General features: G+C 53.8%; 13 protein-coding genes across 13 annotated transcripts; 5 read left to right on the forward strand and 8 right to left on the reverse strand.

Annotated features, from left to right (window-relative positions):
* Window positions 1-307: 307 nt before the first annotated feature.
* Window positions 308-1,211, reverse strand: POSPLADRAFT_1150240 (hypothetical protein; the record flags this gene model as incomplete). The annotated part of the gene is made up of 2 exons (XM_024486395.1): window positions 308-733; window positions 792-1,211. The coding sequence occupies 2 exons, from the start codon at window positions 1,209-1,211 to the stop codon at window positions 308-310; spliced, it is 846 nt and encodes a 281-aa protein (XP_024336148.1).
* A 3,151-nt stretch (window positions 1,212-4,362) lies between these two features.
* POSPLADRAFT_1048692 (hypothetical protein) lies at window positions 4,363-5,576 on the reverse strand (the record flags this gene model as incomplete). Its single annotated transcript, XM_024479572.1, has 2 exons — window positions 4,363-4,422; window positions 4,839-5,576. The coding sequence occupies 2 exons, from the start codon at window positions 5,574-5,576 to the stop codon at window positions 4,363-4,365; spliced, it is 798 nt and encodes a 265-aa protein (XP_024336149.1).
* A 1,519-nt stretch (window positions 5,577-7,095) lies between these two features.
* Window positions 7,096-10,307, reverse strand: POSPLADRAFT_1067163 (hypothetical protein). Its single transcript, XM_024482152.1, has 15 exons — window positions 10,149-10,307; window positions 10,001-10,094; window positions 9,831-9,946; window positions 9,704-9,775; window positions 9,615-9,650; window positions 9,527-9,559; window positions 9,461-9,467; window positions 9,382-9,408; window positions 9,265-9,322; window positions 9,004-9,148; window positions 8,733-8,908; window positions 8,596-8,669; window positions 8,394-8,544; window positions 7,937-8,340; window positions 7,096-7,309 (listed from the first exon to the last, which is right to left on the reverse strand). The coding sequence occupies exons 1-15, from the start codon at window positions 10,269-10,271 to the stop codon at window positions 7,242-7,244; spliced, it is 1,584 nt and encodes a 527-aa protein (XP_024336150.1). The 5' UTR covers window positions 10,272-10,307; the 3' UTR covers window positions 7,096-7,241.
* Window positions 10,308-10,639: 332 nt separating this feature from the next.
* POSPLADRAFT_1078994 (hypothetical protein) lies at window positions 10,640-11,949 on the reverse strand (the record flags this gene model as incomplete). Its single annotated transcript, XM_024482974.1, has 6 exons — window positions 10,640-10,768; window positions 10,821-10,882; window positions 10,948-11,053; window positions 11,108-11,591; window positions 11,647-11,782; window positions 11,847-11,949. Coding segments are annotated over 6 exons (1,020 nt in total), but the record flags the coding sequence as incomplete, so codon positions are not given.
* A 422-nt stretch (window positions 11,950-12,371) lies between these two features.
* Window positions 12,372-14,054, forward strand: POSPLADRAFT_1048695 (hypothetical protein; the record flags this gene model as incomplete). The annotated part of the gene is made up of 8 exons (XM_024479573.1): window positions 12,372-12,455; window positions 12,516-12,594; window positions 12,643-12,963; window positions 13,106-13,159; window positions 13,198-13,682; window positions 13,821-13,854; window positions 13,905-13,987; window positions 14,034-14,054. 8 exons carry the CDS (start codon window positions 12,372-12,374, stop codon window positions 14,052-14,054), a joined length of 1,161 nt encoding a protein of 386 aa, XP_024336152.1.
* A 2,385-nt stretch (window positions 14,055-16,439) lies between these two features.
* On the reverse strand, window positions 16,440-17,711 carry POSPLADRAFT_1048697 (hypothetical protein; the record flags this gene model as incomplete). The annotated part of the gene is made up of 5 exons (XM_024479574.1): window positions 16,440-16,888; window positions 16,950-17,037; window positions 17,085-17,227; window positions 17,284-17,491; window positions 17,544-17,711. 5 exons carry the CDS (start codon window positions 17,709-17,711, stop codon window positions 16,440-16,442), a joined length of 1,056 nt encoding a protein of 351 aa, XP_024336153.1.
* Window positions 17,712-18,822: 1,111 nt separating this feature from the next.
* On the reverse strand, window positions 18,823-20,184 carry POSPLADRAFT_1075568 (hypothetical protein). The gene is made up of 8 exons (XM_024482831.1): window positions 20,157-20,184; window positions 20,026-20,107; window positions 19,792-19,972; window positions 19,712-19,738; window positions 19,461-19,662; window positions 19,337-19,400; window positions 19,163-19,277; window positions 18,823-19,107 (listed from the first exon to the last, which is right to left on the reverse strand). Exons 1-8 carry the CDS (start codon window positions 20,172-20,174, stop codon window positions 18,879-18,881), a joined length of 918 nt encoding a protein of 305 aa, XP_024336154.1. The 5' UTR covers window positions 20,175-20,184; the 3' UTR covers window positions 18,823-18,878.
* Window positions 20,185-20,511: 327 nt separating this feature from the next.
* On the forward strand, window positions 20,512-22,439 carry POSPLADRAFT_1048699 (hypothetical protein; the record flags this gene model as incomplete). Its single annotated transcript, XM_024479575.1, is given in 8 exon segments — window positions 20,512-20,553; window positions 20,607-20,760; window positions 20,832-20,895; window positions 20,915-21,101; window positions 21,246-21,433; window positions 21,500-22,039; window positions 22,142-22,196; window positions 22,266-22,439. 8 exon segments carry the CDS (start codon window positions 20,512-20,514, stop codon window positions 22,437-22,439), a joined length of 1,404 nt encoding a protein of 467 aa, XP_024336155.1.
* Window positions 22,440-22,716: 277 nt separating this feature from the next.
* Window positions 22,717-23,196, forward strand: POSPLADRAFT_1059554 (hypothetical protein; the record flags this gene model as incomplete). The annotated part of the gene is made up of 1 exon (XM_024481169.1): window positions 22,717-23,196. One exon carries the CDS (start codon window positions 22,717-22,719, stop codon window positions 23,194-23,196), a length of 480 nt encoding a protein of 159 aa, XP_024336156.1.
* Window positions 23,197-23,259: 63 nt separating this feature from the next.
* POSPLADRAFT_1075569 (hypothetical protein) lies at window positions 23,260-24,092 on the forward strand. The gene is made up of 4 exons (XM_024482832.1): window positions 23,260-23,531; window positions 23,591-23,710; window positions 23,777-23,865; window positions 23,923-24,092. The coding sequence occupies exons 1-4, from the start codon at window positions 23,342-23,344 to the stop codon at window positions 23,938-23,940; spliced, it is 417 nt and encodes a 138-aa protein (XP_024336157.1). The 5' UTR covers window positions 23,260-23,341; the 3' UTR covers window positions 23,941-24,092.
* A 713-nt stretch (window positions 24,093-24,805) lies between these two features.
* Window positions 24,806-25,758, reverse strand: POSPLADRAFT_1150778 (hypothetical protein; the record flags this gene model as incomplete). The annotated part of the gene is made up of 3 exons (XM_024486462.1): window positions 24,806-25,388; window positions 25,442-25,479; window positions 25,546-25,758. The coding sequence occupies 3 exons, from the start codon at window positions 25,756-25,758 to the stop codon at window positions 24,806-24,808; spliced, it is 834 nt and encodes a 277-aa protein (XP_024336158.1).
* A 580-nt stretch (window positions 25,759-26,338) lies between these two features.
* Window positions 26,339-27,082, forward strand: POSPLADRAFT_1040990 (hypothetical protein). The gene is made up of 3 exons (XM_024477831.1): window positions 26,339-26,577; window positions 26,625-26,688; window positions 26,881-27,082. Exons 1-2 carry the CDS (start codon window positions 26,393-26,395, stop codon window positions 26,683-26,685), a joined length of 246 nt encoding a protein of 81 aa, XP_024336159.1. The 5' UTR covers window positions 26,339-26,392; the 3' UTR covers window positions 26,686-26,688; window positions 26,881-27,082.
* Window positions 26,346-27,074, reverse strand: POSPLADRAFT_1040994 (hypothetical protein). The gene is made up of 4 exons (XM_024477832.1): window positions 26,950-27,074; window positions 26,892-26,895; window positions 26,625-26,858; window positions 26,346-26,577 (listed from the first exon to the last, which is right to left on the reverse strand). The coding sequence occupies exons 1-3, from the start codon at window positions 27,021-27,023 to the stop codon at window positions 26,751-26,753; spliced, it is 186 nt and encodes a 61-aa protein (XP_024336160.1). The 5' UTR covers window positions 27,024-27,074; the 3' UTR covers window positions 26,346-26,577; window positions 26,625-26,750.
* Window positions 27,083-27,317: the final 235 nt, after the last annotated feature.

Here is a 27,317-nt window from a genome sequence, read left to right on the forward strand (position 1 = left end):
GAGGCGATGCTCTCTGGCGGCAACCCATCCGCGATATGTGTGCAGTATAGAAGCAGTCTTTCGGATATGAATGCGGGGAAGGGGGTGTGGACTCTCATTCCGCGTTCGTGTCTAGAGCAAACTACTCGATGAACACATTAGATTATCCGGGTTCTATCACCTAAAGCCGGGGCGTCATCAGACAGGCACCTATCTCCTTGCACGTTCATCATCCCCCTCGTGCTGCGGACCCTACGAAGACAGGGACCCTCGCGGGAGCCGGTATCTGATCAGCGCCATTGAGGTCCTCAAGCTGTGCCTGCTCCAGCTATAGGTATCGAAGATGAGCGTAGGTCACCCACAGACGCGGCGTAGATCCGCTCACCTTCTTCTCCGCGGCTGCCTTCACCGCGAAGTAGTCCACGTGCAGCCCGCACTCTGTCTTCTCCTTCTTGCCTGCCCACCGCCCCGCGCGCTCGCCCGTATCGCCCTCCAAGCTCCTCGCCGTGCTGTGCCAGTCCCCGACGCTCCGGTACCCCTGGTCGAGCAGCCTGTTCCGCGGGACGTTGTTCTCCTTCACGTACCAGTCAACGAAGGGGAACGTCCACGCGAACAGCGGGTTCAGCTTGAGAAGGCCCGTGCTGTCGACCTCCAGGGGCTGCAAGTTGGCGCGCTCCGCCCCCTGCGAGGCCCTGCGACCCGTAATCACAGCCTTAACACCGAGTTCGTCATACGCGCGCCGTGCAGGCTCGACCTTCGGTATCAGAGACGTTGTCACCTTCGCCGGCTGATATCGTATACTTTACACATACCTTGACTAGGTAGTCGTACAGCGTCTCGTCCCGTTCCCACAAACCCTGCCCGTGCTTCTTCTCGAATTCCGCGGCGGTGTCGCAGCCTTCCGGCCTGTACACATGCACAGGGGTGCCGTACCGCCTCCGGACCTCCTCGACGAGCTCAAGCGTTTCGGGGAAGTGGTAGAGCGTGTCGATGAAAATGAGGGGCGGAGGCCTTGACGTAATTTTCGACAGCATGTCGATCGCGACGAGCCCCGTCAGCCCGAACGCTGTCGTTTGGTACAGCCCGGGGACGTGCTCGACCGCCCATTTGAGGGTGTCCGAGGGTGTGAGCTCGCGCAGATGCGTGTTGATGCGATCGAGCTCATCCTTGGAGAGCGGAAGCCCCAGGGGCTTCGCAAATGTGTGCGCGGAGGATGATGCTTCTGTAGCCATTGCGTGATAGAAATACAGCAGGATCTAGCGATACAGATGGTTTCCGGGAGAATTAGAGTAATATCGAGTGGCCGAAGAAGTCATATCTGCTGAACAGGCTGGTCATCGTCTGGCACAATGTTCACACCTTGTTGACACCATCGCTCTCCGCGCTAAATGATAAAATTTACCAATCGCGTCGATCAGCTATTCGTCTACACCCTCAGAGCGTACAGTTCTCGATGCATATCGGATACCATGTACATGATACACCAGAACATCTGACGCATGTACTTGATCAGGCTCAAACTATGTGATGCTACAGTGTGGGACTTGCACACAATTCACGGAACTCATAGCAGACACCACGATGTTCAACTTGACGGTGGACACACGACATATGCATATAATGTAATGACATCAGCGAGATGTCATACAGGTAATGGATGGCCCAATCTTCTTTACCTACTGTTATGCGAAATGATGAGGTTACAATGGTTGGTATTGATTGTTTGACACCAGGCGTAACGATGATGAGGAGGCGATGCCATCAGGCCAACACATTTGCCATCAGCCGCCTCACCTCCGCCTGGGTGTCTGAACACAATGCCAATTTCAATATGCGCAGAAAATGGTAATGCGGGCATCAATGATATGTAGAGTCCGTGAGGGCCTCGATGCGATGTGCGTCTCAGATGTCGCAACACGAGATAGGCGTCCAGCGGACCACAAAACGCCTAGGGGCATCTCAATCAGACGTTGCAGGTCGGATGCTGAAGCGGATTCGTTTCTGCACGCAAGAACCGAAGCAGTCGCATCCGCCCACGAGACGTTTGACATGTCTTCTGCAACAAGAGACAAGACAGCGTCAGCCGCGTATCAACAATCAGAGATGGATGTACAGGGGGAAGAGACGGCTCCCCACGCAGGCAGAACCCTCGAGATGCTCGACATATGATATGAAGATCATGCCGATGTATCACCCCTTGGCAGGGAGCGACAGAAAACCAGTGCTCCGATTGCAAATTACACGCCATCATCCAACCTTGACGTCCCCGAAGCCTCGCGGTTACTGCCAGCAGGCAGAAACGCAGCGCAGGTGTTACGGGGGCAGTTGTCTAGCAGGTGCTGAGACTCGTCCTTGCACGCTGTCATCGAAGGGGTGGTGAATTGAATAAGGATATGTAGGGCTCACCAAAATCTAAGGGAAAGCTACTGCTACTATTGCAGTGAGGATGTGCGCCAAGCGTCGCAGCGCGACGCATGGATAACGGCAGCGAGGGACCTCAACTCGCGGAGATGGCAAGAATAGTGTCAAGTTTAGGTACAGACAGTACAAGCAAGAGAGAGTGAACGCGTTGAACTTTGAAGGCGGCATGTAAGCTTTGATTGGTCCATCGGTATATAGTGCGATGGGTGCTTGGTGGCACGAAAGGCGGCTGAGTATGCATTACATTTCACCACTCAGATGAATCCAGGAGGTTTCAATATCTTGAATCCGAGACGTTGCAAGACGTTAGACATCGACATAATGGAGTGGTGAGAGCTCGGTAAAAGTTCGAGTACATGAATACAAGCGCTCATGTCACGGAATGCCCAGAAAAGGATACGCAAGTTTGAGGATTCAGAAGGACTCTCCTAATCGTGGCTAGACCAGTCGCCACGCTCATATCATGAAAACCTGTTCGATACTCTGGTGTCTCGGTTGTGACCTTTCACAGCAAAACCAAACTATAGACCTCCCTCGCAAAAGTTACAGGTAGGTGGAATGGGTAACGGCGCTCGGCACCTCGAGGTTGACGCGCCTTCCCTCAGAGGTTCAAGTTCACGGCAGCTAGATATGTATAGTAATCCACGCCAATGTCTCAATATTCATCCGTTCATCGAGGTCTACTCCGTCGCGCTCTGCTTCCACTAGCAACGACAGCGATGGACTCTGCATCGCATGACGCAATGTCAGTATTACCTCCTTCAATCTAAAAAATAGTCATGGAGCCAGACAGGTATACAACGGGTTCCTTAAACTTTCCTTTGAACAGGACTATGCATAGTATATCGTCCATTACTGACCATGACGGCGAGAAGATGGGGGATCGTACCAGTTGTCTATCTCACAATAGCCATTCGGTAGCCTATTTCTGATCGGCCACCTGCCGTCTCTGCACCACGGCCGACACCTGCCCCGAGTTTCTTCCCCCACCTTTCCCCAAAGTATAATTTGCGAGAGGAGGTCTAAGTATCGTTATTGGTTTTGCTGGAACTAACACGACAAAACGTGCGCTAATTGGGAGCTAGCCTCCTCTTTGTTAGGCTGCAGACATCATAATGCTTGCTATACGCGGGAGCAGGCTACCACAGTTCATTCTCAAAAGAATACTGTTTTTGTGTCTACGTTGTAGCGATCTTCCCAATTTCCTTGTCAATGCTGGTGAGTCGCCTCAAATTGGGCTAACCCCTCAGTGATCGGCCATTGAGCGCTTTTGACCACACACGCTCCCAGAATCTATACCTCTGACCTCAGGGTTCAGGCCTAGAACACCAGGGCATGGCTGAAAATTGTCGCCCGTTACCTGGCCCCGGCGTGTGGTCAGATTCTGTGGATTCGTCAGCGAGAGCGAGATGTCATCCGAGTAGGGTTTTGGGTTTGTGGAAAGTTCAGATGATTCAGAGTATCCATGTCGTGACGTTTATCGGATCTTCAACCGCATTCTCACTGCGGCCTAGCCTCAGGTATCATTCTTAGCTCCGCAATATGCCCGAGGAATGGTTGGCGGCTCCACCTCTAGAGTTTTCGACCCACCGCGCTATTTATGAATATAATGGGAGAGCGAATAGCGCACAAGCTCAGGTTCATCCGCAGTACGAGAATCAGATCGTCCGCCTGTACCTGCTTCGGAGATAATAGGTTTGACCACACAGGCCTCGGAATCCACAACCCTAATAGTCGGTCGCTCCCATGTCCGACTCTTCTCATGCTTCTTACTCCTGTTGTGGTAGAGAAGCGACACACCCGTGCAGTAGGTATGATATATCCCGTTTAATCATCACCTTAACTCGTATTAATGCAGATGCAGCGATACGTATTTAATATCCGGAAACTGGGTTCGAAGCTCAGGATATCGTTGATCGAAGGTCCCTGGTTGGCTGATGAGCACTGCAAATGCCTTTCTATTCACCGCAATGTCCGGAGGTTAGGACAGATGTCATACTCAATACCATATTCGATGGATATCTACGCAGCGAACACCGTCTTTTACCCGCAGTATCGCAACAATCAAAGCCATTGATCACACGACACGGGTTACACATTGATTGAAATCTTACACTATCGTACATGACGTACAGCTATTTTCTACCTATGCGCTCTCCACAAGAGGTAATGTCAACGACAACATGAGAACAGGGAGAAGGAAGGTATATGCTGTTTTTCTAATTGTGAAAGTATCAGAATTGGGTCTGGGAACGGATAGCGTGAAAGAGAGGAAATAGGGATATCACCGAAGGAACCTCGTTCCTAATGAACGCAGGCGTAGGTAGCGTCCATCTCGCATAACATTTACATCTAAAATCAATGTCCTGCACTCATCGCCTGGGACCCATAAGTAACTTCACCTTCTCGAAATTATCCTGGCCTGCACTACTGCGTGCCAAACCCCTGAACATATACTTATCCAGCAAGTAGTCAACCCGCCGCACGCCTTGGCTCTTCTCGAATGCTTCGACCGACCCATAAGTCTTGCAGCGGCGAGTGTAGGCGCGTGCCACCGCAGTTTCCTCCGCTTGCGAGAGACGTGCCCAGTCCACATGGGAAATCTGGCGCTGCAGCGAGCGGTGAATCGCGATGAGGACGTCGCCGACGGTGATGGGCGCATCCTTGTGAGAGTTGGAAGGGATCGAAAGGAAAAGAGTTCGCTCTTGCTCCTTCGCCTCGAGCTCAATGGGCCATTGCGGGATAATGTCGCATGATATTTTCATACGCCTGCATGGAGGGTACGTGGCCTGCTGCCCAAGCTCATCGAGTGAAAGAGTGGGCCCGCTCGATGCACCGGCGGAAGTCAGACGCATGGGCTGGAACGTGTGTACGGAGACATCGAATAGGAGTGCGGGACCATCACGCCCTTCGCCATTAAGCATCGGGTGCAGCTGTGGTGAAGGTGCTGGTTGTGGTTGTGGTTGTGGTTGTTGATACATATAGGGCGGGGCGACGAACGCGGGGTATGTGCCCCAGGGATACCAAGCAGGCTGAGGCAGATTACCGTCGGAACGCCGCCGCTGATGCGTCATGTGTTGGGGAGGACCAAGGGGGACCATAGGCGGCAGCGGCGTGACCAGCATTGGAGGGGATGGGAAAGGTGCCGGATTCGGAGGTGGTGCCATGCCAGGCATGCCAGCATACCATGATGGCGGTCTCCTGTCTTGTGCTGGCCGTACGGGTTCGTCATCCCAGTGCACTCGACGTCGTGGTGGTTCTGGTGAAGGGGGGAGTGGTGGCGGAGGGATGAATGGTGAGACGTGCGGCGACTGATAATAAGGGTAGAGATAAGGGGTTGCGTAGTAGAAAGGATAGTTGGATGCCATCGTCTGTAGTATGTGGATGTGGGTTGGGCTTGGGAGAATAGGAAGGAGGCTCTCCAGCGCACCTTAAATATCCGAAAACGACACCAGAGCTCCGGCACCGAGAGGAACGGGCTGAGTCTACTTGGAGCAAGCAGGTACTGCTTTCGGAGAGAGCGACGGGCGGTGCTATGATGGCGGGTCAGCGGTGACGATCCTGGAGGAGGTGCAGTAAGTCGTCGCACAGCACCCGCAATGTGTCAACGCTTTATGTTAGCAGCGGTTGTCAGCGCTGTGGATAGATTCTCAGCCACCGAAAGAGCTTGACCACTCCGCCCGCGCCAATCACGTTGTTGCGACTGATGTGAATATCACGCACCATGTCGGATTGACTACTAATAGTCAGCCTGCGCTCCTACAGGTGCATGATGTACGGTGTGGATTCTCAACTACGGCAAGACCTACTCACAGGTGCCAGTCACGGTGACTCGCTCAGTGGTAAGGCGAACACAGCCGCTCTGGGCACAGGCGCCCAACTCGGTTGCTGGACCACGTGGCTGTGCACGACGGCGCGCCGCCAATGCAGAGCTTACGCGTGTAGGTTGAAAGGTACTGTGACTGAAGGCTGCCAAATACTCACCTTAACGCAATTCAGTGACATAAGGACGGACATACGTGTCACCGGGGGAAAACGACCTGCAACGCCGAACGCTGGGAACCACGGGTGTCACTTGTAAGTTCACAGTGTCGGTAGGTATCGGGAGCGAAATGTCTCGAAGATACCAGTGGCTCCCCAGGGGCCGTCCGGAGCTGGCCATGTTCTGGCAAAGCATGGTGCACTATCCCAGGTCCTGTGTCAAGGGGACTCACCGTATATGGCTACACGGTCTCCATTGCACAGAAGGACCTTCTGTCGAATACAAAATACAAGTGAGTGACTCTACGGCATACACCGAAGATGGGGTTATGTGTTGTATGGCGGGATCTCCACGTTTAGGACCTGCCCGTTCTGGGCAGAATTAAGAGCGGTGATGGTTTGCTAAACACCCGGAGACGTCTGGGAGAGTGTCGACTAAACGTCTCAGGTGTTCAAGCCTTGTACCACAGATACGAGTAGGGGAGAGTGAGATCCGAGTGAGCGTCATTGATCGAGAACCCTGGTTATTCACCTCTGCCCACGGAGGATCGGTAGGAGTAAGAGCGCATGCGGACTGCTGATAGATCACTATCTGGTCGGCCCACAATTTCTGGGTAAACCAATTTTGATCGAAGCTTGAGCGTCCGCTTTGCCAACGACATCTCACGGCGCCTCTGGATCGCGGTGCTCTCACTTGCTGACTCGGGAACAATAACACAGCAGGAAAACAACATACTATACAAGGATTAAGAGATGCATACATGTCCGTCTGTGATCGTCTGGCGGCGACCGATTCTCAGCTCGGCTATGCGGTGTATAGCCTTGATGCGCTGTGGGCACTCCGCATGACTGCTGGCAGCTCAGAGGCCTCCAAATGCGATGAACTTGACATTCATGTACTCCTCAATGCCGTGGCTTCCTTCGCGCCCTGTGCACGACGAAAGAGGCAGGTTAGCGATGTTCAAAAGCACGACATAGCAGGGTATGGTGACCCGCCGCGCTGTCCCCTGGGTCCCCCCTTTGCCAGAAGATTCTCAGGATGTGTGAGTCATGGCAGTAAAGGGTAAATATACCGTAGCAGCCAAGAAGGGCAGGTCCTCATCTTTCCTGAGAATTCGTCCAGCTGCGCTCACGCTTCAACTGTGGTCCGTTTGCATCGAGCGTGAGCCGCAGTCGCTGAGGTAGAAGGCCTGGAAAGCCCTCTGCCCTGACTGTCGTCTGCGCTTTGCACCAGGCGAGCGCAGAAATATACAACGTGCACGCCTTAGGACGGCTCCTGTGACATTTCAACTGGACCACAAGGCGCGCATACAAGCAGTGAAGCACTGCCTAATAACTGGTCGGAGCATGAGAAGGACGAGGCACAGGTCAATCAGGAAGCTGCGGCACAACTTGTATGACATAGGTGGAAAGCGTCTCGCCCACTGGACGAGTAGAGACCCGCCCGGGTCCCGTGGTTTCATAGAATACATGGAATGTATCGACATTCCAAGCCGCGCGGCGTCACACAGCGGCATGATCGAATTTGTAGGGAGGTACAGCAAGGAGCACTCACCGAGTCCACTTTCCTTCACGCCTCCGAACGGGATTACTGCCTGACTGATAAGTCCAGTGTTGGTCCCGACCATGCCGACCTCCAGCGCCTCAGCAACTCGCCAGACCTTCCCAACGTCTCTCGTGTAGAAGTAGCCCGCGAGGCCCACTGACGTGTTATTCGCCAAGGCAATAACCTGCTCCTCCGTCTCAAAACGTGTCAGTGCGGCAAGAGGCCCGAACGTCTCCTCGGTATGCACAAGCGCGTCGGGCGGAACTTCAGAAAGGACGGTGGGCTGGAAGAATGAGCCCTTGCCAGGGACGCGACTGCCGCCCATTACCAATTGGGCGCCGCGGGCGAGAGCATCATCGACATGTCGCTGGATCTTGGCCAGGGCCTTCTGGTGAATCAAGGGGCCGTGCGTCCTGAGAAATCGGTGAGTTACAGCACAATCCAGTGCACTTGCCCAGACACATACGTATCGCCGTCGAGACCGTTTCCGACCTTGAACGCAGCGACCTTTTCAGCAAGGCGGGATGCAAAGTCCGCGTAGACAGAATCCTGCACATAGAATCGGTTCGCGCAGACACACGTCTGCCCACTTTGTCGAAACTTGCATGCGATAGCACCTATGGGACATTCGGTGAGTATCGGACTGTGCGAAACACGAACATCCATACCTTCTACGGCAGCATCGATGTCTGCATCGTCGAAGACGATGAATGGTGCATTACCGCCTGCCTCAATGGAAACCCTGTATGAGTATCAAAATATTGAGTACGTCTATTTGTTCCTCAATGGTAACTAGAGGTCTCACTTCTTCAGGGTAGATGCTGCCATCATGTACAGAGCCTTTGCGACCGGCGTGCTTCCAGTGAACGTTACCTTCTTGACAAGAGGGTTTTCGCACATTTCCCGACCAACTTCGTGTACGTTCGCCTGCGTGGTCACAACATTGATTACACCAGAGGGGATACCTGCTCGATTTGCCAGCTGATATTTGACTCATCAGGGCGACATATTTCCAGATTGCCCACATCGCTTTGCAGGGAAAGTCGATGTGCGATTCGTAGGCAGTATTCACGTACCTCGACCAGAGCCAAGGCGGAAAACGGAGTTTCGGGAGGGGGCTTGATCACTGCAGTGCAACCTGCGGCAAGAGCAGCACCCAACTTGCGCGTGATCATGGCTGAAGGAAAGTTCCACGGTGTCAGGATTGAGCTAAAGACAACGTCAGGCGTTCCTCAGTGAAGTATGTGTACACAATAAACATACACAACGCCTGTGACGATATACAGCCGACATGAGCATGAGCATCTGTGCCTGAGCTGAACGAAAACTCTGTCGCACCAATGGGTTGTTTGACGACTACATTGCGAATGTGTGGAAAAGGCGAAGGTATGACCTCTGCGAATCACACGAGTGAGGCATATTGTGGTTTGCAAATTGGAGAAATATACTCGTACCTCCATATGTGCGGACAGCCTCCTCGGCTAGTGACGAATTTAGAAGATACGAGGGCTGAGACTGAGAATGTAAGCTCACCAAACCACTATAGTTTCGTAAAAACACGTTAGCTACATGCTATGTAATGTATTGAATCTCACAGACCTCAAGGAACGAGGCTGCATAGGCATTTTCGCCCTGCATGCAAGCTGCTTCAGACGTGATCCCGTATTTATGAGTTGCACAGATTGACCTTGGCTTCCACTAGTGGTTTCCCATTCTCTAGCGTCTGCGATGAAGACGAGCGTCAGAATGACGTTGTACAGGATACGCTTCACGTACAATGATCCGCGCCAAATCGTCTTGGTGTTCCTGCATAAGCGCGTAAAACTTCATGAGGAGGTCGTGTCGATGCTGTGAAGCGTTTCAATCAAATCACTGTGCACGAAGTAATAACAGATGACCATACCTTTGGCGTAGTCTTGCTCCAGGTTTTGAAGGCCTGGGACGCAGTTTCAATGGCCTGCTTAGTCTCCGCCAAGCCCATCTCAGGGACCGTCCCAAGCTCCTCCTCTGTCGCAGGGTCTACACATATAAGCTCAGCTCGGTGCGGTCATTCTCTCCACACAATATACATACTGAAGACCTTGATCTTCCCGCCGCCCTGCGCATCTACCCACTTGCCGTCAATGTAGCCTTGCGTACGAAGCAGTGATGCGTCCTTGAGACCAAGCTTTCCGTCGAAACAATCAACGACCATGCACTAGGGCTTGACAATGATACGTACAGCAGATGTGCTTGCCATCCTGTACACTGCGAACTGGTTCCGGGCGAGTAGCTTGTTCTTCAACGTCGCCGTTGTCGATGTCGCCGTAGCTCTCAAAGAGAGGGAGGCGATACGTGAGGCCATGATGACTGCTGTGTGATAAAGGGAAGATTAGTGGGTCCTAGGGAAGATTAGCAGGACCCACAGGGTGTCCGTGCTGGAGAGCCGGTCACTTCGTTCTCGCTGCCGCGCCGCGCCCTCATGACCTCACGATGAGCCCTAACCCTAGATTCAGAGTTGCATCACCCCAAGTCCGGAGCACCTCAAAACCAGGCAATCAACTACCAGTAGAAGACCAAGCATCGCATTGACTGGAATGCAAAAGCAATAGTAATGTAGTTGCTGTAACAGCAACGAAGGATAAATAGCGGCTCGGCTGTCGACTATCGCTTGCTCCCCGCATGAGTGTGCGCACCCCTTCCCTTCTTGCGACCTCCATGACTGTCGGCACCTGGCGCATCAAGGAATCCCCCAAGATCCAATGCATTCCTCGCCGCCTGATTGATGTGTTTAAACCTGTCTGGCCCTAGGTGGATTCCTCCGTAATATCGCGTCACAACCACAAGGACATTCTCGACCTCCTAGGGGAAAGTAAGCAAGGGTCCATCCGGCGGCAACGAGAAAGACGCTTACAAGAATCTGTAGCAAGTGCGCTAGACGTCCCCCGGCGGCGGTCTCGCCGTCATCATCATTGTCTGGCAGATGTGTCGACTAGATCAATATCGAGGAAGACCACGACCGCTCAGAGACAGATTAATACCTTGATGCAGATTGCTTCCCACTCGACACCGCCATGCATTGATTATTGGATGTGCTGCACGCGCTATCCTGCGGTCAGACATGAGATGCGCCAATATCACTGGAACCTGGACACTCGTCAGAACTTTTCATCAGTCTCGAAGGGTGATATTCACTCATACCTGCGATGGGTCCGTGATTTGACATGCGCGCCCGATGAAGACGCTTTTCCGGTCCACAATTGGTTCAGCTACCGTGAACTCGGTCCCCTCAGGCATCTCGACCTCCTCCTGAGGTACATCTTGGCGGCGCTCCTCCACTCGTCCCCCCTGCTCGTCACTCTGCTCCTGCGCCGGCTTTTCGTCCTCACGTACCAACTCTCCGACTCTGACTACGCTCATCCTCTCGCCGACCCACTCCACGCAGCGCTCCCTCGTCCATTCCACCCCATCAAAAACACACACGCCTCCTTCGATCCATTCTACTCCGTCACGCGAGATATATGTTCGCAGCACAGCACCGAAGAGGACAGAGTCAACACCAAAGGGGCCAACATAACGCGAGAGCAGCTGCAGTTGTGGTGGTGACGATGTGGGGTATGTAGGGGGAAGAGAGATCAAGAGCGTGAGTGGGTAGCTTGCAGAAGGATCAGACACCGGAGAGATGCTGAGCGGTGTATCTTCATTGCTGTTTGCACCCGCAATCGGATGCGCGAACTTACCTGACGGTCACTTCATACCTGATCGTTCCCTTCTCACTTCCATTCACGGGATGATCGTAGGTGCCCGAGCTCTGTGAGCCCGGCGACCGAGGACGCCAGAGCCTAACAGCATCATCACCGTATATTGACTGGAGCACTGGGACCGCAGTGTATGAGGCGCGCCTGCGAGGGACACCATGAAAGCCTGAGGCTGCGCGCACCACCTAGCTCCGCTGCGATAGGCTCGCGCTCTGGGTCGTCTGAGAGATGAGCGATGAGACACTCGAGAGATTCGAAGTGGGGAGACGGGGTACGAGAGGTCATGCCTCGAGTATAGATCTAGTGCGAGAGAGTAACTGGAGTATGAGATGAAGCAAGAAGCACTATTGCCGACGAGTTAGCAACATGTTTTAGAGGTAAACGAAGACCGGGAGGGGGTGGGCGCCCGGCAAGATCAATTGATCGAAGTAATTGTTGATCAATGTTTCATTGCTCTGCTTACTCCATCTCTATGCTGTATTATTTCTTCATGCACATAACATAGCAGATATAAAAGGCTATCACGAAACCCCCTGAAGGGATAGCCGCGGAGATCCAGGATCATTGATCGGTACTCAGCGACCCCCTCCCAGGTTGTCCTGCTGGGCTACTCGAAGGCCAGCGTTGGCCGCAGACGCCTGACCCTCAGATAGCAGCTCTCTATTACTGCTGAATTTTGCGTACACTCTTGCTAAAGGGTACAAACAATGGAAACAAATCAGCCCCGAATCCGTGTCGTTGTACGGCTGCCCTATGACCGCACCGAGGAGTCCCTCCCAGACCCACCTGTAGTGCGTACAATAACCGACAGTAAGCAGTAGAGCCACTCACCGCCATACTGGAAAGTCTAGGTAGAATGGAATCAAGAGAAAGAGAGTCTGCTTTGGTCAGTTATTACACTGTCCCGCGAGCGTGGCACAGACGCAGACTGTGAGTACTCACCGTCTCCGCTCATCATAACATACTTATTGCATTCAGGGAGAAGTCTCGCTACGCATCTCAGCGTGCCCCTTCCGTATCTGCTCTACCGTGCACAGACCCGCTATGAGGAAGGCATCCGCGGTCTCCAGGGCATCCGTGGCGCACTGTCTCCTCCAGCGCCCAGTACCAATACTACTGCGTTTCCCTCACATCCTGCTACCAGCCCTACATCGGCGCATCCGCCACACACGAATGAATACTTCCCTCGGCTGTCTGAGGTAGCTGCGCGCCGGCTGTCTAATTCACCCGCATCTCCTAACCGCCCGCTCGGCGTTCGTGCGCGTCTCAGCTCATTGGGACAGAGTCAGCGGACGAGGCGTGGATCCGTGGTGCGCAATGTGAGCTTACGGATGAACCCGAGTGGGAGTGAGAACGGTAACACGCTTCCGAACGGATTGTCCGGCCCCCGCACCACGAAGCGAGCTTCATCATCCTCGGTTCTGACTTTGCAAGAGCCAAGGACAAGCCGCGGGACGCCTCCTCGTCCACTGTCACCCACGTCATCGCATGCAGCGTCAGAGGCCGAGGCCGATCACGCTAATGGGCGTGTAGGGGACGACGAAGACAGCGAGGACAGCGATGAAGATGAAGATGCGAAGCGGGAAGAGGAGGAGGATCAACGGGCGGAACAGCAACAAACGCTGGAACGCAAGCTGCGCGAGTTGGAACTGATGATGTCGAAGGATGCTCTAGGGCTTGTCGCCTCTCCCAAGAAGGAGAACCTATCTCAACTGAGACGGGGACGACCGCGACCCCTTTCAACGTCCACCGCTTCGCTTTCTAGTGCTCATCCCAGCACGTCTCGGAGTCAACAGAGCCTATCCAGTCTCAGTTCACGCTCTCCGCATGGTTCCATCCCGTCGATACCCTCGTCTCCTCCACATACTCAACACGTGCATCATTGGCGTTCGCATCCAGATTCTCGCACGCAACAGCCTCATGCCCGCGAGGAGTCAGAATCGTCTGGGCGATCCTCGCCGCGCCATGCTTCTCCGATTTCACGGCACTTTAGCCCATCTGGGAAGACAGGAAGTCCAGCATCAATTTCCCCGGGGGGTGCGCTGGGGCAAACACATGCAAAGGTTACGGCTGGTTTGTCTGGAAGAACAGGAGGTGCGGGTTGGCGGATGGACATCGGGACAAGCCCTAGAACAGGCGGGAGGGTAAGCGAGCAGGGCAGTGAGGCATCCAGCTTCAGCGACTTGAGTGGTGAGTGGGTTTCTTTCAGCGAATGGATTGAGGATCAATGGTGTACCCAGACGCAAGCGTCTCAGCTTCCGCTCTGGCGAGCGCCTTGGAATCGAATGTCAGAGCTGGAGGATCGCGATTGTGTGTGACAGCCGTCTTCATTGGGTTTGGCTTGATTACTGATCGACATTCTACTGCAGTTCATCGTTTACTCGCAGTAACCTGACCGGAAGACGCGGTGTAAGATAGCTGTCGCCATGTCATGGAACATAGAAACTCGTGTAGATGTATGTTTGGAAATCGCTTACCACGACGCAGCAGGTGTCGGCGAGACGCGTTGTCGCGCGACGCGTACATACACGTTAGTTTATTACGCAGCCTATGTAAACACCAGCACGTTCTGGCACATTCCCTTGGTCTGCATGCCTTTGTCATGGACTACGCAGTCTATCTTACGCGTTCCCCGCGCAGTCTGTACGCGCAAGCTCCTGCGAAACCGAATAAAGCGCGCTTTGTCCTCACTGTCGTTTTCAATAAGTACACCTTGACGCCAAGGCTTCCCTCTGCTCTATCTCTCGACTATACCTGCATCGTAGCAATAGTCTCCTGGATTTGACTCCGCGCATCATTTAGTTCGCTGAGCTGAATTTGATCTAAGCCTCGACCCGACGATCATCATCTCTGTCACCGAGCCTCGCCCGAATCACCTTTTGTCCCGCCACCCGAGCCCGATCGCTTTGCCTACTCGACTTTACCCTCAATTTTGCACACGACCTCTCACGACTTGAACACGACCAGCATGGAGTTAACCTTCGTCACTGACCTCGGGCAATCTTTTGTCATCGAGATTGATCCTAACATGGAGCTTGAGAGCGTCATGGCTCTGCTCGAGGCCGAGGTGCGCATCCTCGACGCCTTTCTTATTGTGGTTCGTTTGCTCACTGCACATCGCTCGGCGACTGCTTGCGTGTTCCGCTCATACAGTCAGGCATCTCTATCAATGAGCAAAGCATATCCTTCGAGGGTCGCGACCTCAGCAACCCTAACGCCACTATGGCGAGCCTTGGCTTGGGGAGCCACCCTATGCTTCTTCTCCGAAGAAAAGTCAGCGTCGCAGGAAGGTGCGTCCTATAATATGACATTGCCTTATGAGCACCTGTTCATTGTATATCCTGCACGTAGGACGGCCGAGCAGGATGCGGAAATGATGCGGCTTCAGATCCTCGGCGACCCCAACCTCATGGCACAACTGCGAGCGGTACGCCTCACTCCTTTCAAGTGGCCTACGTGTACTGACATCGAAACAGGTCGACCCTGCTCTCGTGGAAGCCGCGCAGTCCGATTCCGCTCGCTTTACTGAGCTGCTCCGCCAGACGCATGCTCGGCAGGCTCAGGCTGCCCGTGAGGTTGCGAACCTTGATTCGAACCCGTACGATATCGATGTGCAGCACCGCATTGAAGAAGCAATTCGACAGCAGGCTGTCATGGAGAACTTTGAGCGTGCGCTCGAGTACTCTCCTGAGGTATTTGGACGCGTTATAATGCTCTAGTGAGTGACTTCACGTCGTTCGTCTTCCTTTGTCTAATGTTGAGTAGCATCCCGGTAGAGGTGAACGGGCACCCGATCAAGGCATTCGTTGACAGTGGTGCCCAGCAGACAATCAGTATGTACGCCTAAATCCACACAGCCCACAGGATGCTCACGGATCCCTCATCTTGTCAGTGAGCCCGGAGTGCGCAGAAGCATGCGGGTTAGTATACTCACACAACGATGAGAAACTGTCCTGATTCTGATCTCTCGCTCATCCTCTAGCATTATGCGTCTCATAGATCGCCGGTTTAGCGGAGTCGCCCGGGGAGTAGGCACCGCCCGTATTCTAGGCCGCATACACAGCGCACCCCTAAAGCTCGCTGACCTCTTCCTTCCCTGTTCCTTTACCATCATGGAGGTAGGTCAATCACTCGTTTGCGAGGCAACACTCATTGACATGCTTCCGTTCGCAGGGTCGCGCCGTAGACCTACTCTTCGGCCTCGACATGCTCAAAGCACACCAGGCTTGCATCGACCTCGAGAAAAACGTCTTGCGCATTCAGGGTCGCGAGGTGAAATTCCTACCAGAGCATGAGCTGCCCAAGAACGCGCTCGATGGTGAGCTGGCTGAAGACGGCGAAACTATCACGTCGTCAGATGTTGCTGGCACGCCGGGGGCCACCACAAGCTCCGCTGGGCCAAGCCACTTCCCAGGGTCTGGCCATACTCTGGGGACTACACCTGTACCATTAGGTCAGAGAGCATCAGGGCCTCCGGCTCCAGCACCGACAAATCACTCGGAGGAAGCAATACAAGCCTTAATGGCCCTAGGCGCGTCGAGGGATGTGGCGATACAGAGCCTTACTGCGGCAGGCGGAAATCTTGACGTTGCTGCGTCATTACTGTTCTAGTGTAGTACGCTCGTGGACGCTTATGACTGAAGTCAAAATCTTGAATGTATAATATACAGTAGATGTACAATAAGGATCTGATACAAGGAGTTTGGGTATGCAAGCACGGACAGCAAAAGATAACTTGATGCGGAGGTATACATTGAAGAGAATAAGGATATTGCTTAGATGAGGCTGACAGTAGTCCTGACCAAGCCCCCTCGCCAGTTGCGCATGCCAGCAGACCGGCGCAATGCCCAGTCGGATTGCATGCGCGTGAATGCATCCTGAATGTGCTCTGGTTGCAGCGCTGTACGTGCCTCCGGTGGAGGCAAGAACAGCGAGCATGTCGGCAGGGGCGATTCCGTGTCACGATCGGGTGAGTCCTCGCGACGCATGCGCTTGGCGTCGGACCCCAGCGCAGAGTTTGCCTTGCGCTTACCCAAGAGGGGGGAAGTCGAGTGCACATCTTCGCGGAGATACGACTCTTCAAGCGATTTCTTGACTTCAAGGCCAGCGAGGGTTAGAGAACGGACCATCTCGAATGCGAGAAAGCCGACGATGTCAACAGTGTCGTCATTTGCCTTCAAATCGAGCGACGGAGGCAAATTAAGGAACTCCCTGAACCTCTTGGCTAGATTGAGAGAAGCATGATGAGTTTATGGTCAGCGTGAGTTGGGTGTCATAGAAAGTACCTTTGCGGTACGTGAAGGATGCCTGTCTACAGTCGGAATAGTGTTGATATTCTTCCCGCGTCATTTGTCTTGTCGCATCGTCGGCTTCCTGTGGCAGTATCAGTACCATCTGCAAAGCAGTCGGTCTGAACTCGCCTTCAGTCGCTGAATAGATGCTTCATGCGCTTCGATATCATCCTCGTCTTCTTCATCATCGGTCGGGAGTACGTCGGAGTATATGGTCATGATCTCCCAAGGCAGCTTGATGGTGATCTTTTGCGCCTTTGTGGTCAATTTGTCTGTTATTGCGTCCATGTGAGCGACAGCGACATGCAATAGCAGATGGAATACGTACCATCTGCACCGTCCTCAAGGGTTTCAACTTCGACGCCACCTCCGCCATCGCCTCCGGAGTCCTTAGCATGCTTCCGGACGTCCTTCCAAGAGAGGTAGGTCCGCAGACGATTGACCTTTCCCCGGTCGTGTCGGATGAGGAAAATCAGGTCCTCCGCTGAAAGATACCGCGCACCGCGGCGGGTTGCAAGCATGCGTGCCTGCACAATCTACGCGCGCTATTCATGCTAGACCGTCTGAGCACACCCACATGCGACTCACCAGCTCAATTAGCTGACTGCGCACAATATCCTCCACGAGATTGACTGTCTCTGGGTTCGGATCCTGCACCTCGCCAAAGACGAACATCATTTGCGAGATCTCCTGGGAGTACTTGTACTCCCGCCCGCTAGGCGCGTCCGTGAGCGATTTCTTCGGCGCAGACGCCATCTTCGCTGGTGGGGGAGGAGTGCCCGCGACGGTGGGGGTACTCTGCGTGTGTTCTGGCTTAGGGGTTGTTCCGACCTTAAATTGATGGTTCATAGCTTGAAATTGGTGAGAGGAGAGAGAAGCACGTGGCGAGGTGCCTCGATACCGCGTGATACATAACGCGTCGCGGGTGGCCGACGCGCCTCATAGTGTAAGGCAAATAAATCAGTGTAAATTACACCGTACTTTTTTACAGGTAATTTACAAGTAATTTACACTTTTTTACAGGGCTGTCTGAATAGAGGTGTAAATAATGTAAATAAGGGTGTGTCACGTGCTGGGTACCCACGTTCAGCCGCCAATTGGGCCAATGCCTTGCACCCCGGGCTATTATTTTGTCAACACTGCTTCAGTGCGCTACTCTTTGTATCTTTGTAGTCTACGTACTTATACACGGTCTCTGTAGATATCAACGGACTCTGCTCGAACGTAGTACAAGTTCTGACTCACCTTTTCGGACTTAGCCGCGCTGTCTCGGATCTAGCCGTAGGTACTTAGAATCTCTTAGAATGGTTCGAACACCTCTTGTATCTCTTTGTTGAGCCAACACCAGTATTCGGGCCTCTGCCCCTGTTGTTCGCGAACCTCTCTCATCATAACGGCTCACGCTCTTCATCTCGCCCATTACAATCGCCCCCATCATCTAGGGCTGGGAACTTGAAGCCACAGCGGCTGCATGGATATTTAGGAGGAGCTAGTAAATGTAAATGAGGCAGAAGACGGCAACTTGGCAAGGTGTTATGGGAGTTCAATTAGGATGTGTAGGTAGTCTGTAGCATATGCTAGATACTCTTTCTGCCCTTGCATGCGATATGAATGCTCCCTGGAGCTTTTTTTAACATATCTTTACATTTTTCTACCATTTTTTACTGTTTTTTACACACCGGAGGGTGTCACGTGCCGAAGCGCAAATAGTCCCGTGATTTATTGTAATTTACATTTTTTACCGTGTAAAAAACGGGGTCCCAAAACCTGGGTCTGTAAAAAACGGTAATTTACACACCGATGAATTATTTACCCTACACTAGCGCCTCATGAGCGCATCTTGCAAACGCGCCACAGTCAGACATCCTCGACTGCAGGTGGATTGCATAGCATAACCGACTATCATTACATGTCACCAAATTCCTACAACTTGGCCTTCTCTTTGGCATCCTCCTCCACAACCAAGTTCGCCAGGGTACCCACTCCTCCGCCGACATATGTCGTCATGTAGTCGCCACCCTTCAGGTAGAGCGGAGGTTTCTTGACGAAGCCTACACCCTTTGGTGTTCCCGTCAGGATCAGCGATCCGGGAAGGAGTGTCGTTCCCTGTGAGAGATAAGCAATTGTCTGCTTGACATTGAAGATTTGGTCGCTGTAGTTGTGACTGCACTGAGAAATGTATTGTTTAGGCATGTGAGACAACATACGAAGTGCTGCCATCTTGCAAAGTCTGGCCGTTTACGGTGGTCTTGAGAGGGAGACGCTGTGGATCGGGAATTGCGCTTGCAGCGACAATGCATGGGCCGAGCGGGTTCGTGTCATCTGCGAGCAGTGCCAGCGACATAAGCACATTGCTGAGCACCACTAGCTGACACACTAACCGAAGCTCTTTGAGAATCCCCATTGTCCACCACCAGCGGACATTTGCAGCTTGCGGAAAGACACCTATAGCATAGCCGCTATGGTCAGGTCGCTTTCGCTTGCAGAAGACCTGTATCAACTCACATCGTTAGCGCCTGTGTAGCCCAGCACGTAGTCCAGGGCCTCGGCCTCTGATACGTTCTTCGCTGCTTTGCCAATAACGATGACGAGTTCGACCTCGTAGTCGGGCAAGTGCTCTTGCACCGGGCGGGCAACTTTTGGGACAGTGACGATGGCCCCAGGGCCGATGAGCGATGTTATCGGCTTGTAGAAGATCACGGGCACCCTGTATGTGGTAAGGGCCGGGTCGCGGCGGAATCTGAAAGTAGGCTCACGAAGGCTTCTGTAGGTTCGCTTCGGCCTACGGAGGACTACGTGAGCAAGCAACCCCGGCCAAGGTTTGGGCACACTTACTGCATGGTCGGCGTAGTTTAAGCCGAGGCAGCGCACAATCCCACCAACTTCATGTCTCGCCAGAGGAGAGAGCAGCTCCTTGACGGTGAGGACGAGACTGGTTACCTGTGCGCCAGGGTCTGTTGCATTGCCCAAGATTTCGTAGGCCTTGACCGGCCTCCGTTGAGAGAAGGCCAGACCGACTGTCGTGTACCGTGTTCACCCGCCAGCTATTGTATAGATGCATACTACGTACCGTCCTGGTTGGGGTCAACGGGCTCACCGAGGTGAACCTGGTTGGTCTCCGCAGCGACAAACCGAATCAAGCGTTTCCATTGCTAGACCATCGTCAGACATGCGGACCCTCGTCCCATCGACACAACGTACTGTCTTCACGGGGGCCATGGTAGTGGTATTGGTAGTGGTGGTTGCAGACGAACCAAGCTCGGCCTCCGACAGCGGCCGATGAGAACGTAACGCAGGTGCATGACCAACGTGAACATACGCGCAAATACGGCGGAGCTCCGCAAGCACGGCACCGTGTCGTCGCGATCACTGATCGGGTACCGCGTCCCTCCCCTGTCACGTGCCACGCGCGTTGTCTCGACGCGTTGGAGTTGCTGTGCGTTACGTAATCGCCACTCTTGCGAGGCACGCCCGTGCCACTCCACCCGACGCGCTCAGAATAACGGCAACGAGGCACGCCCTGCTCATGAGTCATGATTCGACGAGCTTTCAGACCATGTCTACCATGAAGGGTGTCTTGCTGGACGCGCTGGACGAGGTGCGTCGCGCCATGGGCCGTCCTGTGCTCGTGGTTGTTCAACGGTGGCGCAGTTGGTTTCTGCGCGCACAAGCACGACGCGTATCGGCGAGATCCTCACGACGCTGGAACGTCTACTGGCAGAGGTGTGCACGCCGAATGCCGACCCTGCGGCCGCGGAACGACTGCAGATCTTCATCAGGTTACAGGATACCTTCGAGTGCAACGGTGCGTCCATGTTCGACCGTGCTCCTCTGCGATTAGGTTGAACTCACAGCTCGTCGCGACTGCTTCCCCAGTACCATCGCGTCTGCTATCGTGGATGTCTCTCGTGACGACACGTCTGGAGTACATCACCAGCAAGTCATCCTCAGATCGTGAGTCCGCGATTGCCCAAGATCGCCCGCCAGAACGGACCTCATGTCCGCCGCTCATTCGTTCAAGATGAAAGAAAGAGCGAAATCATCACCCTCTCGACTCAGCTCCTTCAAACGCTTTCGATCATCCAAGGTGTAGTGCTCACGCACAAAGGTAGTAAGCGCTATCTGGGTCGTCGATATGCGCTAGAGGTGAGTAGTTTGCTTTCACGAAGCACACGGATACTTATCCATGCCACGCAGACTCTATTAGATTTATTACTGACATCACGGCATGTTTCTCCCGTACCTTTGACTACGGTGACGAACTCGATGTCCCCGCCGACGTCTCCTAAGTCCGGTGAGAACGGTTCTCGAAGTTCCAGCGAAAATGTCTCGACGATATCACTGGCCTCGATCGTACTGGATACTCTGCTCTGTGTGCTCGTAGACTCATCTCCGGCGCTTCGCGTATTCGAGGACCTCAAAGGTGTGCAGCTAGTCGTCAGAATTCTCAAGAGAGCGGGCACACCGCGCGAAGTACGGTAAGCTTTTTCGACGCAATATATGTGCATTCTGCGGGGGTACTCACCATGTTGTTATTTGGTCAGGATGAAATGCCTAGAGTTCCTATATTTCTATCTTCTCGATGAAACCACGTCGTTGTCCTCTGGCACTTCTGCACACGAACAGGACGCATCTGCTGGCCCGGATGCCCATATACCTTCAAGCGGAGACATCAGACCCTCTCATCAATCTATTCCGTCGACTTCAAGCACAAGCTCTAGAGGTTCATCTGGATCTAGCTACTCATCCATATTCTCGTCTGCTTCCGCAGTGTCTACCTCGGCAACCTCGGTCTCCTCTACGTCACGTTTATCTGGAGAGTCCTCAGAACCCGAGAAGCCTGTCTCGAGGTCACCGCCTGCAGCATCGGAGACTCTAGCACCGGCTCTCGCACCATCCCCACGCATAGTCACACCACCTAACCAACGCGCCAAACCACGCTCCCTCCTCATGCTACAGAAGGAGGTGGATTACGTGCCACTCAGTCCCAAGAAGGCACAGGTGTCCCGCTTAGGCGTTGGCACGCCGCGTGCGGGAAGTGCCTTACGGCCGAAGCTGAAGTCGCGCGGTCCTGTCGACGTGCTGTCATCGGAAGACACCGACCTCGAAGGCGCCCCTCGGACGCCCCGCTCCGGGGGCTCGTCATACTCGTCCCATTCTCGCGGCTTTTCGGTCTCCTCGCAGAGCGATGCGTCGTCGCTGCTGAGCTCTCCCGAGGCTGAGAAGACGCCTCTCGCTGCTGTGCGCGACAGGCATAGGCGCTGGCAGAGCAGCGCGGACATTATGAGCGTGGTGAACACACCGGTCCAGACGGCGGCAACGCGTGCGATCTCTGCAGCGGCCTGTCTACAGACACCAGAGGGCAAACCTTACAGCGGGGCGCGGACGATGGAGGAAAAGAAGGAGATCCTGGGATCGATGCTGGGGAACGTGGAGGCCCTCGTCGAAGGTGTGCGAAAAGCGGGCATATGGGGTCTTGGATAGGCCTGTCCGCAGCAGAGAAGGCGAGAAGACAAGGCCCCGATGCCTGCGGTGCGGTAAGAATGGTTATTTATGTTCTGGAACGCTCTGCGAAGCGCGGACAAGATTCGCGGAGGTTGGGAAGTTCTCGTCGGTGCTTTTTTTGTTCATTCTGCAGTTGGTATCGGACTAGTTGTTTTCTGTTGTGTCGTGTTCTGCTATCGATGCTGTCTATTGCTATGCAACAGCTTTTTGTCGCTGCTCTTGTCGAGTCAAACAGTTGTTGTTCGTGCTTTTGTTTATGGGGATCGTTGTGGTGGACAAGCGGGTCGTGGTGCACACATGTGAGTCTTTGCTTGCGCTTGGGCCTGGTGACTTGACCGCACAGCACGGCAGCGGTGACGCGGTGACGGAGGGCTGCGTGGTCCGGGTCCTCGATCTCAGCGGTGATGGCCGAAAGAAGAAGCGAGAGGATTCCCACGTTTCCCCGCATAGGTCATTACATTGGATCATCGGTCTGGATCTCCATCGGGTCAGCTCCTGCAGTCGCACTCGCCTTGTCTGCCTTGTCGTCAAACAACGCGCGCGCAACCTGCAGGACAACGATGATGTGGACGGAATCCGCGCGGTCGCGACGACGAAGCGACGAAGCGGTGCCGGAATGCGGGTGTGCGAGGTAGGAAACGGCTCGAAGCGGCTCGAACGCGCCCAGTCACTCGACCGTTGTAATTCAGCGGAGCCTGTCTCCCACTCGTCACGCGAGCATGTCTCAGACTGGTGACGCCAATGGCGCGACCGACGGCGTATATAAACCCTGTCGCAGCCGCCCCTCCTCTCCACCACCGCTGCCTGCACATCATCGTAACCCATAGCCTAACTTGAGCCCACCTTGTCCTACCTAACCACTACCATACTCCATTGCCACCATGACCCGCACAGCGCGCGCTGCCTACCCCCGTGCTATCATCAAGGATCGCTCTGAGGCTAAGAACGCCATGAACAAGCGCATCCCCAAAAGTGGCGCTGGCGGGCACAACTGGGGCGACCTCCAGCACGAATACGACTACGTGGAAGCCGCTCTCCGCGACGAGGAAGCCGAGCTTCGCGACGATAACGGTATGCGGCTGCACCTCTCTTTGTGTGCGCACGGACGTAACGCTGATGCTCCATCCCAGTCGTCCGCCCTGTTGAGCCTCGTGAGCGCCCGTTGCTGGGCCAGCGCAGGACAAGCTCCCTCAGCGAGGAGGAGCTCGAGCAAGCCCGCGAGTTCAGAAAGAAAGCCATGAAGGGTGCCAGTGAGTAGACCGAAACCCAATCACTCGATTCTCCCGGCATTGATGCTGATCCTTCTGGCCCTGTAGATGTGGACCTAGCATCCATCGCTCGCACCTCTGCTGCGGTCTCGGTGTCACCCCCCAACAGGAGCATCCCCATCACCACCGATGCCGAGGTGAGAGCTTAACCGTTGCGTGTAGTCACACGAGCTCTCAGCTGACGTACCCCGCAGAGCGCCATCTCGGTCTAACTTATTTACTGCATTGTACATCATCATCACGGGCATAGAACGCGCATAGCAGAATCGGGGTTGCTTTGTATTGTATATATAGTAGCATGAGGTCGTCACGAGCCAATTTATACAACTCACAGTCTTTATGAATTGCTCGCATCGCCACCTTCGTTACCTCATGAGTGAATTGAAGAAGCACCTGTGTTATCGCGCACGGGGCATTCAATTTGAAACATACAGAGGCGGAAGGTTTGATGAGTGAGTGGTACTGTAGTAGCACGTCACTTAGTGTGGGTAAAGCTGCACCCTTGATCACTTTGGATCTATGTAATGTACTTACAGGGGAAAGGCTCAAAGGGATCCACATCGAGGGGATGATTGTACTTCCTGTAAGCGGGTCTGTGTTAGCATTAAGGCTGATTGTCGGTGTATGTCTTCCTGTTCTCTTGACTCTTTCAATTGTGTATGCATCGGGCCTTGGCCGTCATTAGAAGTCGAAGCATTGTTGAGTCGAGTTTTCATTTGGCATTCTATGATGAAGTGAGTATCTTGTATACTATTCTGCTTAATGTGAAATGCTGATAAGCGGACTCACGAGTGACCTACAAATACCGTCGGAATGGACGCACAGCTTCATTCGTCATCATCTCCCGGCACATACATAACGAACTTCTCTTCTTGTGGTTGCGGAACAGGCCTCTCCTTTGTAGGATACTGGTTCAGCCGCACTCGCTCAGCGGCCTGTGCGATAAGCAAGGAAGATGATTGATCACACTCACCCCACGCAACTTCAGCTTGTTCGCCTTGTCCATTCGGACAACGCTGTTCACACCGCTAGCGACACTCACCATCAGCCACGGCCCGCCCCACTCACGAGGATCACCTACTCTGTCAAGGTTTCCATGTCCACCGGCACCTTCTTGTCCCCGAACATCGCCGAGCGCAGGAGCGACTTCGGGTTCGAGCGCATGTACGCGAGCGTCCAGTCGGGCAGCACCCACGCCGCCGAGAGCAGCCCGTCCTTGCCCGTGTCGTCCTGCTCGCTCACAAAGTAGTATGCCACCACGGGCGCGTCGCCGCGCACAGGCGCGCCCTCCGCGTCCTTCCTCTCCGCCTGCAGCTTCTCCCGCGCCGCCTCCGCGGCCTTGCGCGTGCGCACGGGGGCGTCCCCAAGGGGAACCTTCGCGAACCCGGCGTAGTGCAGCGCGACCTGCGCGTTCGCGTCGTCATTCTCGCCGTTCATGGCGCGGCGCAGCGCGGCCATCATGTCCGCGGGCTGCGTCTTGCACTGCACCTTGATGGCGAAGCGGCCTGCGGCAGACGCGTCCGCGAGGAGCTCGAGCAGCTCGATGGAGATCATCCAGAAGTGCTCGACGATCTTGGGCACCGCAAGCGCGCGCTCGGCGAGCTTGAAGACGAGGTCGTTGACGCTGCCCTCGCCGCACTCGATTTTGTGCCCTGCTTTCCTGAAGCATAATTTGCATACTATTTTAGGTTATGGAGAAGATTGAATACATACCAGTGCGCCTTCTGGCATGCTTGTGAGCAGTATCTGGCCTGAAATATCGCCATAATGAGCCACAGATGTCACGGTAAATTACAGTCTGATGTCTCAGAACATACCTGTTTGCACCTCCCACACACCTTTATCTCGCTACGCGCCAGAGCCTTCCCGCATTGCGCATCGCAGTGCACTTCGAGATTATTCAAGTTTTCCTTGCGCTGCTGGCGCGACGGCAGCAAGCGGTTCGCCTCCGCGCGTATCTCGGGGCTGATAAACTCTATGAAGGGAACGCGGCCCGCGGGAGCGTTTTCCGCTGGGATTTCGTCACTCATCGCTGCTCAGTGGTTGAGTCGTTGGGACAAGCTGAACATTAGCGTTTAAAGCGGGCGCCACCATTGTGGCACCGCCTGGCCATGTGTGGCAACGCCGCCGATGATCGGCATAGATCAGCGATCTTGATGCGCCTTATAGTGCAGTTAGTAATGCCCCCTGCTAATCACTACAAGATAGGCTACTAGCCATGGCAGAGATGTCTTCCGGTAGCGAACTGACTCACTGAGAGACCTATATTGGATGAAATCCATCCAGTGAAATGTACGGTATTCGTGTACTTTTCACACGCAGAGCGCATGCGTTTTCATCCGGACAGTGGCATTTTCATCCAGCGAGAGTGCGAAATAAGAGTGTGAAATTCATCCGAAATTTCGAACAAAGTGCACCCCATTCATCCGGCGCTGGATTTTCTGGATTCATCCGGATAATGGGTGAAAACTCCATCGCGACGGATGAATTCCACCAGTAAGAACACGAGCAAAACCCTCGTCATAGCGGATGAATTTCAGCAGTAGTGAGAAACAAATGTTTCCAGCAAATAGCTGAGTAGATCGGCACTCGAGCCCAGGGTAGGATACATCAGTCAGAAAACATATATATCATCTATCAATACGCATATTACAGGGTTCTGTCATGCGAACATTCAATCACTATCTTATGCGTGAGCTTGAAGCCTCTATCCTTGCCATCTCAAACCGCATGCGCATGATGCCTAGCTTACAAGTCTTTCCCCTCCCTACGAGTGCTCTCGTGCTCGATCTCTTCATCCTCTTCAGTTGCCCAATCGCGCGCAAAGTGTTCAAGACAGGGCTGTGTGCCTGACATATTATTAGTGCCATTTCCTGCAATTGAGACATGTGCTTACCAGAAGCATGATGTGTCCGATATTTGTCTTATCATGTCGATACCGTGGTAGACTAAGGTGAGAGCTATTAGCAACAATGTTAATAGTGCATTTGTGTTGATCACTCAGAGATACTGTGAGTTCTGGTCAAGGTTCGGCAAGGAACCCACTACTCACCTGGATCGACTCAAACAGTCGGTTGTCACTCTCTAGTCCCATCTCCACCTGCAAGTCGAACTCGTTACCCGTGGAGAACTTTGTTCGCTAAACGATGTACCTTCGAGTCACCGAACTTTGGCTTTGAACACTGACACTGCACCTTTTTTTGCTCTTCGACAATGTTCACAAATGCGGAGACCCTAACATACTCCACTTCGCATGTTTCTTGCCGTGCATATGGCTACCAGGTCCAACATCCATTGCACCATAAGCGTGAGTCGTCGATATGACATGAGGAGAGATGTTGAGTGACGGGAGTCGACAAGTCCGGTTGCAAGAGAGGTGTGGTGCTGCGCGTTACCTCTTATGCTGACCAACCTGTTGGAGCATCCTTCATCCTAAATCCGGTAATTTGTTCGTCTCCCCTAGGCAGCCTACAATAGAGCGCCCTTTTTGATGGTCAGAGGATGGGCACTCTATTGTATATGTGGTGCAATGAGTTGAAGAGCGCATTTGTGTTCGCGGTCGATGGACACTCGCGCAGAAACGATCTGT

The sequence above is a fragment of the Postia placenta genome (genome assembly GCF_002117355.1).
Source record: "Postia placenta MAD-698-R-SB12 unplaced genomic scaffold POSPLAscaffold_12, whole genome shotgun sequence".
NCBI classification, from domain to species: domain Eukaryota; kingdom Fungi; phylum Basidiomycota; class Agaricomycetes; order Polyporales; family Adustoporiaceae; genus Rhodonia; species Rhodonia placenta.

What these genes read in the sequence shown, in the direction of transcription:
- POSPLADRAFT_1067163 (XM_024482152.1), bottom strand. Translation starts at nt 10,271, where the DNA reads ATGGCCTCACGTATCGCCTCCCTCTCTTTGAGAGCTACGGCGACATCG. An exon ending in GGATGGCAAGCACATCTGCT is followed by an intron (nt 10,095 to 10,148) that starts GTACGTATCATT and finishes TTCGACGGAAAG; the next exon opens with CTTGGTCTCAAGGACGCATC. An exon ending in ACGATTTGGCGCGGATCATT is followed by an intron (nt 9,651 to 9,703) that starts GTACGTGAAGCG and finishes TCTTCATCGCAG; the next exon opens with ACGCTAGAGAATGGGAAACC.
- POSPLADRAFT_1075568 (XM_024482831.1), bottom strand. An exon ending in CGTTGACCCCAACCAGGACG is followed by an intron (nt 19,973 to 20,025) that starts GTACGTAGTATG and finishes GGTACACGACAG; the next exon opens with TCGGTCTGGCCTTCTCTCAA. An exon ending in TTGCAAGATGGCAGCACTTC is followed by an intron (nt 19,108 to 19,162) that starts GTATGTTGTCTC and finishes TCACAACTACAG; the next exon opens with CGACCAAATCTTCAATGTCA.
- POSPLADRAFT_1075569 (XM_024482832.1), top strand. Translation starts at nt 23,342, where the DNA reads ATGACCCGCACAGCGCGCGCTGCCTACCCCCGTGCTATCATCAAGGAT. An exon ending in CGAGCTTCGCGACGATAACG is followed by an intron (nt 23,532 to 23,590) that starts GTATGCGGCTGC and finishes GCTCCATCCCAG; the next exon opens with TCGTCCGCCCTGTTGAGCCT. An exon ending in GAAAGCCATGAAGGGTGCCA is followed by an intron (nt 23,711 to 23,776) that starts GTGAGTAGACCG and finishes CTGGCCCTGTAG; the next exon opens with ATGTGGACCTAGCATCCATC.
- POSPLADRAFT_1040990 (XM_024477831.1), top strand. Translation starts at nt 26,393, where the DNA reads ATGCGAACATTCAATCACTATCTTATGCGTGAGCTTGAAGCCTCTATC. An exon ending in TTCAAGACAGGGCTGTGTGC is followed by an intron (nt 26,578 to 26,624) that starts CTGACATATTAT and finishes ACATGTGCTTAC; the next exon opens with CAGAAGCATGATGTGTCCGA.
- POSPLADRAFT_1040994 (XM_024477832.1), bottom strand. Translation starts at nt 27,023, where the DNA reads ATGGATGTTGGACCTGGTAGCCATATGCACGGCAAGAAACATGCGAAG.